General features: G+C 35.7%; 1 protein-coding gene across 1 annotated transcript; it reads right to left on the minus strand.

Moving 5' to 3' along the window:
• Positions 1-2,258: 2,258 nt before the first annotated feature.
• On the minus strand, positions 2,259-3,779 carry LOC116170669 (hyccin-like). Its single transcript, XM_031487173.1, has 4 exons — positions 3,382-3,779; positions 3,163-3,330; positions 2,820-3,115; positions 2,259-2,337 (listed from the first exon to the last, which is right to left on the minus strand). Exons 1-4 carry the CDS (start codon positions 3,535-3,537, stop codon positions 2,259-2,261), a joined length of 699 nt encoding a protein of 232 aa, XP_031343033.1. The 5' UTR covers positions 3,538-3,779.
• Positions 3,780-10,194: the final 6,415 nt, after the last annotated feature.

Below are 10,194 nucleotides of genomic sequence, written 5' to 3' on the forward strand. Positions count from 1 at the left end.
ATCAATTTTGCAATTAAAATTTGTGAATGTTCATATTTTCGCCATATCTCTGCTTAGAAAACAGATATCAAAATGCGGTTTTTCACTGATATTCTCACTTTTTCATCTTATTTGATAATATCATATAATAATTATATCGTTCCGTTTGAAATTTTCAAAAAAAATGCAAAGTTCATGTTAATGTCACATCGCGCCCTCTACCATTCAGCACATTTACTAAAACGACTCTATTCATGTAAAATCTGATTCCACGAAGAGACCTCTTTCCAACAAGACCTATTATGTAAAAATCTGTTAGCCTACTCCGAAGTTCCCTTCCCACACCCCTATTTTATGAGCTAGAGCAAAATGTGCTCCATCAAAATGATGCAAAATTGATACAAGATTGGTGTGCATGTATTTTTTATGCATGTTTGTTGGGTATATTTTAGAAAAAAAGTCATTTTTCTACTTAACCATGAATCGTACGCCCTCTAGCGGAGAAGCTAGAAACTATCTCAGCTAGAAAATAATTTGCAGAGATTTCTTTTGGCCCTTTTTATTAACAACATTTTTTTCCCAAACCTGTGCAATTAACAGTTCCATAGATATAGCCTATGACCATTATTAATGGGACACCCTGTACTGACAAATTTAAGCGCAGAAAATCCATGGCAACCATTGTCCCAATAATCGTTGCCATGGATTATAAGCTACGCTTAAGCTTAAATTTGTCGGTGCATAGGGCCATAATAGCCAACCCTAATTTGAGATTGAATACTCAAGTTACTGTCTAAAAATTTCAAATGCAATTTTTAGTCACAAAAAGGGCAAATTTGCCCCCATTTAACCTACGCTGTATCTGGAACCGTTACGAAGATCCCAATGGCGAATTTGAACGACCCTGTATATCTCCCACATAGTAAATGGCAGAAAAAACTGTTTATACGTTCTTTGTAGAAAATGAGCTTTCATTTTGGAAATATAAGCAGTTAAAGAAGTGATAGTTTTCAAGATATTGAGGAAAAACCGAAGAAAAGGGTCTAAAATATAAAATGGCGGTATGTTGCGCACCCCCCACATATGGGGTTTTTGGATATGTTCAAACCATTCTAACCAAAATGATGACAAACCGTTATTTTGGCATTTTTTTGCTAACGCCATTTTAGGGTATTCAAATGTAGACCGAGGGCCAAAATCAAATAAATATTAGGCAATGGTTATTTATTATATAAGAAGATAAAGGGATATTTTAACAATTGAGTGAATTAACTTTCCCGTTATCGTCATGTATAATAATACAAAACTTTATTTTACAGCAGAAGCCAAACGAATCATTGTAAAGCTTCCGGCAATCCTGAATTTAATTTAGACATCAAAATTAGCAAGCTTAGGTTCTACCGTCGCGGTCGATTCCATAGAAACAGCATTGTCATATGTTACGAACGTCACTTTATTTCGTGCTCCGCGTCACATTTGAAAGAAAAATAGATGTCATTAGAATGCACAATCATCTGTTTCACTTTATCTACCCTTGCGGTTAAAGTGATCACTTTATTTACCCTTACGGTTTAAGAGCGGCTTAGTCTACCGATTCAAACCTTTGTTTCCCTACGTTGTCAAAGATGAGAGCGAGCCACCCTCTAGTGAAAAATGTAAATATTGTTAACGTAATTTCGGTTTAAGCATTGGAAATAGCGGTCGGGACATCCTGTATGTAAAATGTTTCAATTTATTTAATAGGACCTGGTAGAATTTCTTTCGAATGGACACAGAAATAGAAAAAGTTGATGAATTGTCATTTTAAATTTAGTTATTTATTGTAAACTTAGTTAGTTGTTTAATTAATTTAATTCTATTTTTTGTCTAAAACGCATAAATAAGGAAACATTTAATCGTAATGTGGAAGTTTAATCTGGTCAGGTGTTTGTTGAAAAGAAGTATTTATTGAAAAAGTTAAATGGTTCTATGATAACAATACCATGTGCGAGATGAGCAACGCATGTGTTTATCAATACGGGCGATGAAGCAGTGTTTCGAGTATCGCCAGAAAACTACTATATGTATGGAATTAATGAATGGAGGTGGTCTCTTTTCTAAATACGAAAAAAGAAAGATAATGCTGTTTGCGGGTCGATTGTAAAAGCGTATGTCAGTGTTGCGCTAAATTTTTACGGGTTTTAAGGTCTTGTGCCTGAACTTGAGAAGACGAAGTCAAGTTTTGTTAAAGTGTTGTTTGTTTCAAAAATAAAACTAAGGTTTGAGAACCACCAGTGCAGTCACTTTTGGACCATGTCTAGCATGCCGTATGGATCGTCCCCACAGCCGTGATGAATGTTTCTGTGGGCCTGCCTTCCCCTAATCACACCAGGATCAGGCCCTGGGGGAGACTTACGACAATGGGCAAAGGGATTTTTAAACCATGGAGGATGCGAGGTAGGTTACAGTCAAATTCTAGTTGAGGCAGACAAGCGGCTTCCCATACTGGAAGGCAGAGAGGTTTCTCTTATAATTTGTTATAGGTAAATGTCGTAGCTGAATTATAAACATTGTTTACTAATAGGCGCTTTCGAAAATTGGACCGGTTTAACCCGGTTGGTAGATATTGCTATGGTAACCCTTATTGCCACAATTGTTTCAATAGTAATTTTTACCAACCGGTTCAATTTTCGAAAACGCCTAATGTAAACTACATCAATGTCGTTTTAGTTGCCTACACTACAAGGAGTAAACATTTCCCATAGCACAGTAGCCCAATTTATGAGTAATAATACAAAAATAATAGGGGTAACCTTTTACTATCTATAAATGGAAAAACTAAAATAAATTGCTTTACCTACCTAGAAATGGTCCTGCATCCGTACTCAAGACAATCTACAAATATTTTTCCAATATGCTGATTATACAAAAACATAAGAGCCGTAACGACCCGTTGTCGATTTTGTGCATTTAAGTTTTCTACTTGAGGTAATGGGCCCCAGTTCACCAATTTACTATTACATTCCTCCCAACGTCTAAGAGCGTTTTCGGCGATAAATGCGGGTTCCAAATTTGATGAATCGTGATAAATAGACGATTGAGCTATGCTTGGCACACGGAAGGAGATAATATGAGACTGGCCCTTATTATCGACAACCTAAACTTTTAAGAAATTAGGTACAAATTCTGAATTATTTTACTTACCTCAAGATTGTAAATACTTAATAGTAGGGTCCCCACGCTCGGAAATCCTTTTGTATTCGCCAAATTTAGTAATACTAATGAAGGAATGTATTGCATAGTAAAATACTTTAAATTTTGTTCCCCGGATCTATAAAAACTAAAGAGTTGTTGGCACACTCTATCTAGGAACTGAAAAAAAAAAAGTTGACGCGCATACAGCACAACTAAAAGCAAACGTACATTTTCCACCTTAGATTTATTGGGATCTTCCAAGAAGGCGTACAATGCCTTCATCACTTCGTAGTTCTGTTCTTGTTCCGTCGAATACGTGTGAATTTCACTCTCCGTAAGTGACTCGTATTCCTCTAGCCAATCCAAAATTAATACATCTGCCATAATTGATATCTTAAATGAAAACTGTTGGTGTTAGAAAGTTGGGTTATAATAAAATAGTTTTCTTATTAGTCATGGATGTGGATGTATCAGCTAATTTTTTAATGGAAAGTCTATATTTCGAATTCGCCCGCATCACAACAAATTAAAAACAGCTCAAAATTTAAAACGATATAATATGCAACAGCTGAAACTGTCAAAACTGTTCCATTTTTTTGAAAATTGAGGTTAGTATTGTAAATAGGTTGTAGGTCAAGGACAATATGTAGTTACGTACATCCTTGCTCGAAGGACAAATAATTTTGTTGTGGATACTGGGAACAAGAAATTTATTTCTTATTCTGAGGTGTTGGTGTCGTTTTTTTGTGCAAATCAAACGGCACTTTTTATATAGGACTTATTAGTCACTTTACTTTTATAAAATAAATTTTGAATTATGGAAAACATCCTTTCAGTTCTAAAGGCGCTGGTTCACCAAGCACGCCAGAAAAGGGGTGCCATTGTGCCAAAGGTTTGCCTTTGTGTATTGGATTTTCTCAACGCTACAGAACCAAGCACAGGAACCAAGGCACGGACGTATCCTGCTGCCTGATTGGCTAATGCAAACGCCCATCTCTTTTAAACAATGGACCGATTACCTGCTGTTGAAGTAGAAATAGAGAAATAGCTAATGTCGTCAACAATAAAGTGTTAATAATATAAGAGAAACTCTTATATGATCAATATCCGATAAACATTTAATTCTATCTTCGATAAAATCATTATACGATCCGCGATATTATATTATAATAACACAATATACTGGTACCGGGCTGCGTATTGGCATTCTGTACTATTATTCAGAGCAGCTCTGGTCTGATTCGCAGTATAGTATGGGTTCACGTTATGCGCAATTTGATAATACCATTGAATTCAGATTTATTATTCAATGATAGTACAGAATGCCAATACGCTACCGGGCTACCGGCACGTAAGAAGGCGAAATATGACGCATCCCCACTATTCACATTCTTATATTAACCTACTTCTGGACCACTAGTGCGTCATGGTCCACGGAGCCAGTTGGCTCTTCCTGCAGACTTGAAAATGGCCAAAATCCTTCAGACACAACCGCGCGAAAATCACGCGATTACCGCCGTGTCTGAACACAACCTAAATTGGTCATCTGCGCATAGCCCGTTCTCGCTTTCGTAAGGGCCGGTATCAGTACAAATATACATAATGACGTTTTAATCGAAATAGTTGAGCACAAGGAAACAAAAGAAAGTATTTTAGCAACATTAAAGAGAAGAGAAGAAACAGATTTCGAAAAATAGATTTTTCACCCCCCTGAAAAAGAGGTGAATTTTTTTCGAAAAGCCTTAATATCTCGGAAACGGCTCCACTTTACGGGTTGAAAAAGTGTTTACTAACATTGTGCTACCCAGCGCAGCTCTGTGCGATGAGAAAAAAAAGATTTTTCATCCCCATGAAAAAGATTTTTTTTCGAAAATCCTGAATATCTTGGAAACGGCTAAACTTTACGGGCCACTTTTACTTCGAACATTTTCGCTTAAAATAGTTTTGCCGCAAATTGCAAAATACTACTTTCCACTTCCACTCCTTTTTTTTAAGTTAAAGAACCTGTTTTTATCGTGTTAAGAGCTAATAATATTAAGAGAGGTGAGCTGCTTAGTCGACATTACCATGAAATTATTTTTTCCAAAAATCTTAGCCGAGATATAATGTGTTTGTTTACAATATTAAGATTGCTAGAAATGTAGGTACTTCACTCCGTAAACAGATGGGCGAAGGTTGGCCATATGTAGGATCTTGTATTACACGGATGGATGGATGGCATTGAGATTATCTATGAGTTCGAAATTTTGTGGTCAGTGGCTTAATCTTAATGCGATTGACTTTTACTATACGGAATTGTCTTTGCTCTAAATCAGCATGTATCTACCTAATACGCTGAATCACGCTCCATCAAAACATCCGCCAAACCAAATGTCCCTCCACCGATAAGTACCGCCGCCGAATCGCCTCGCCGCCTAAACGCACTCCGCCGGAACGTCGCGCACCTGATGAGATGGGGCGAATTTGTGCCACAGACATTTCTGTTAAAATTCGTTTCCTGAGAGGGACTTTTAGTTATCATTTCATCTGTACTCTGTTGTACGTTAGAATTTAAAAGGGGGAAGTATGTCATATCATAAGATCATTGGAAAAACGACTACCTTTTTGAAAGACAATATCAGTGTAACGCACTTAACGTGGCATGGCATGAAATATAGTCCATTCCTTCTATATATATTTTTTATACATAGGTACGTACACTTTCAAGAACTAACACACACGTCAACACCAGTTTTTTGTTCTGGGGTCAACACTTCACCGCGAAGAGACTATCCGAGCGATGGGCATTACTGCACCAAAAAAACTGTTACGAGATCGAACTGCGGTTGATGTCGAATCTCATCTTTAGGCTTGCATTTCCCAAAAACGAGGTACAAGTCACCTGTCCCAGGGACGAGACCCTGCTAACAAAAATTCTTCGGTTTTTAATCCATGTGTGATATGAGTTACGATTTAATAACTTCAACTTATCCCGTAGTTTAAACATGCAAGTACACTAGAAACTAAACCCAAATTTTTATGAAAATCGGTGCTGTTTGTCAAATTTTACGACAAAACGGTCGTTGACTCGATTATCATTGTTTACCTTGAGATTATTAAACGTTAGGTGTTGTAACGCTAAGCCGCCGAGGTCGATACATTGTCTCTCAATGTACCTATTGGTGCGGGGTACTCACTGCCGACAACGAGCTTGCAGTTTTACACCCCCCACAACGCTTTTATATCATTCTGCCATGCGTTGAAATTATATTTCACAAAAATAATCATAAAGTTATCTATTTCCATACTATAATATTATCATACTTTAAACTCATATTTTTTACAAACTTATATTCAAATGACCTAGATATTGGTCTCTTCTCTGAAAAAATCATTTCCTCATCGTAAAAATACTGGTATTTCTTTTAATCACTAATATTAAAACACTGTTAGTACCTAAGTAGATCAAATTTGATATGTTTTGATGGTAGTTATAGTAGGTACTCGCACGATCAATTTAATATAGAAAATGTAGAAATTTGTCGCCCTCAAATGTATAATAAGCCTATATAAGTGTTTAAATAAAAATCAACTTACCCACTGTGAACAAGTAGGTACACAATGTAAAGTTATAGTAGTACCTACTTACTTAAAAACATACATTGTTACTGTAAAACTATAAACGACCTTAAACATTGAACCAAGAAATAATTAATATGTAATTCCCGAAGTTATATTTCAATTCCACTGCATATATATTTATCGGAAAATTTCATTTATTAAACTAAACCTTCAAAAATAAGTAGCCGCGAGTCTCTCTAAAGGTAGTAGGTACCTACCCCATTTGTAAAATTGTAAATAGGTATAAAATACATTAGATCCGTGCATCTATTTTCCATAACTTTTATCTCATTCTAGATTACCTTGTACCTTTGGTCATTGGTCATACCTCGTTTCAATTACAGGCATCAATTTGTTGTTCAATGTGCGGGACTTATTGGGTTCTTAACACTGAAAAAGTTATCGTAATGAAGTATTTAAGATCAGTTTAAATTGATTTTAAAATTAACAGAAAGTATCTAACTCTATTCCAGCAACCTTTCCTCTTTGTATATTCATTTATCTGGATAATTTTGTTACACGACTCCACAGAAAAGTAACAAGGTTGAATGTGGAAACACAACCTGGATTCAAAAAATTCAGAAAATAAATGGTCATTAAATAAATTCATTTCCGTCCGGGGGGGCATTTTTAACCCAGTGCAATACTTCTCTTACCAACGTATACGTGCGAACCTATCATAATCAGATTGGTGTATCACCGTGTCGGGTGTAACAATTAAATACCTATGTTTAAAAAAATGGGTAGTATAGCTATAGGTAGAAAGTACCAAATCGAAGATCCAAATATACCGCCAAAACTCCTGTAATTTATGTTTCCCACGAACCACAACAGATACAAGGATTATAGCACTAGAGGATTTACCAAACGTTGTGAAAAATAAATAATGAGTAAGTAGAAGGTATACATCAGAACTAGTGTGCAAATTTTGAACGTAGCCATCTTGAATGTCTTATTCTCATATGCAAGGTGTCAATAGTAAAACTTGCAGTCGGCCATAAACTAAAGAAGATATTGAAAATCGCGCAAAACCGTTTCGAGGGTATCGAGGGGGAACCAGAATGATGGTATGAGTGACAGCCCCCCCCTTAACCCCCTCTGTAAAAATCCTAAATGGCAACCCCACACTTGTGACACATCGTTGGAAAGCTACTGAAAAATGCTTTCCAGTGGTACCATAATAAAGTCAATATTCATTAAGACAATTTAACAAAAATTTAATAATATTAACAAAAAAAAACTAAATGTTGACAGTGAGGGATTTATGGCAAATTGGCCAAGAACTTCAACCTGAGCTGCTTCATTAAGCAACCTTGGTTACTTTCTTTTTTTATTGGCTTACAGTACAGCTGAACGTGTGGAAATAATATTCATTTATGGCTCCAAAAATCGACCATCTTTTAGAACAGCTGGAACGTACAATGAGAGACATCACAGGAGAACTGTAAGCCATGCCTATGTTCAAGATTTGGTCGCTAAATTCGAAGAAACGGGATCTGTTATCAATAAAAAAAGAAAGCAACCAAGATTGTTTGTTATTAAACTATTATTTAATATCTGCTTTTGTAGACTAAAACTTTACGCTACGTTGAAAAAATCAAAAACAATTTGGAAACTACTTCACATCATTTAATGGATAAGGTAAATTTCAAATTTACCGCGCCCAAATGATCGCATCGGTACAGAATGGTCGACAGCTTAGTGTCATTATGAGAACCCGGAGCAAAATAGCCCAACACAAACGCCGTACAGATCTGTACATTTAATTTGAAATATACCGACAAACACGATTCAATTTGGTCTCATCGGAACAGTTATTGACCTACTATATTGGCACCGATACAAAAACGCTCAACACAAATACACCTGTATTTATCTATTATTACACCCTGTATATTAAAATTTCACCAACTCGCAACTCCCTAAACATTTATTTTCGATTAATCGGTCACCAGATGCTAATTACAGAAAACTATATTACCGATTCTTGTAACGGCAAACAAATCCCCACTAAGCGGAGCCACAATCGGAAATTCAAACATTCAAATCTCCCGCACAAATTCAAACGCATCTTCAATCTTAAGCTCCCTATACCTACCTACATTTATTTTCAAATTTTACCGAGTGATCATGACCTATGGCCGCGCCGGAACAAAATGGCCTACCAATTAGGGCCCTAACTAACTCGCGTAACATCCCTCTACATTTATTATTGAATTCGAATTTACCGGGTTTCCATTACCATCGTTTACATACTATTTAAACAATGTCATGTACTTATTAATTAATTTCAACAAATTTAAATGGCAAGTTTACCTACTATTATCAAAGATAGTCTTTACTACAATATTTCAAAATACAATGTCGAATAAGCTTTTAAAAGTAATGTAATTCATAAAATTTGATGGCTTGCTTTACTTTTGATGTTATGATCATATATTTGTATAGATTAGTGTTACGAAATAGAAGTTTATAAATGCAAGTAATTATAAAATTAAACTTACCATTGTCTATACCTAGATTGAAGAAAAAAATATAAACAATAACACACCTTTACGAGTCGACCAATAAAAAATAATACCAATAGATAAAATGGATAACTAGTACTTCTACTACTTTTATATTAACTTATTTATAAGAAGTTTGACTGTTGTCTGTTTCAATCAATGGAATAATAGATTAGCAATTTACATGACTAATTAATACGATTTGAGTCGAAGGGGCTAAAAATAGTACTTACTCTGTTTGAGAAGTATTAATAAGTGCTACCATTGATAGTTATAAATTCAATGGAGCTACTGCTACTACGCATCACTTTTGGAAATAAATGTGAGTATCCCGTTTTCGAAAAAAACCATTCCATTGATAATGTATATAGGAGTTCGTTCAATCTTTCACAGAAAAATTCTCAGATATTTTACTGAATCAATTTTCTTATTTGTGGAGCGCTTTGTTTTCAATTTCAGTATAGACATATGCACTGTACAGAACTTCCCTAATTATTGGTGGTACGATCTTTTTCTTTTTGTCTTTAATTTTAATGCCACCTCTTTCTAATAAAAGCAAACTAATCTCTTATGTCAAACATGTAGGGGGCAGAATTTTAAATGCAAATATCCCCAAGAACGGAGTGTCGGAAGAGAGTAGGTATAGGTATCTACTTTAAAAAAAATAGAAGTCGACAAGACGGGACTAAAGCTACACATTCGTATGCGTCTTGAAAATGGCGTATCGTAAGATGGTACTCAGAAAGCGGAAATGATAGATGTCGACGAGACGCATCCGTTCGTGGGGTCAAGAATTGCGAAAACGATGTGTCCAAACGGCGATGTTGGGATTGTTTCGTAGATGAACCCTATTAATTGTAGGCACTGCCTCCAGGGCACCATGAGTGTGGAAAAGTGGATTTTGGGCGATAAAATGGTCGATTTATTTTATTAG

This window comes from Photinus pyralis, unplaced genomic scaffold, assembly GCF_008802855.1.
Source record: "Photinus pyralis isolate 1611_PpyrPB1 unplaced genomic scaffold, Ppyr1.3 Ppyr1.4_LG5, whole genome shotgun sequence".
Taxonomy (NCBI): domain Eukaryota; kingdom Metazoa; phylum Arthropoda; class Insecta; order Coleoptera; family Lampyridae; genus Photinus; species Photinus pyralis.

Coding starts and splice junctions, on each gene's coding strand:
- LOC116170669 (XM_031487173.1), bottom strand. CDS start 3,537: ATGGCAGATGTATTAATTTTGGATTGGCTAGAGGAATACGAGTCACTT. Junction 3,331..3,381: donor ATAAATCTAAGGTGGAAAAT/GTACGTTTGCTT, acceptor TTTTTTTTTCAG/TTCCTAGATAGAGTGTGCCA. Junction 3,116..3,162: donor TAAGTATTTACAATCTTGAG/GTAAGTAAAATA, acceptor TTAAAAGTTTAG/GTTGTCGATAATAAGGGCCA.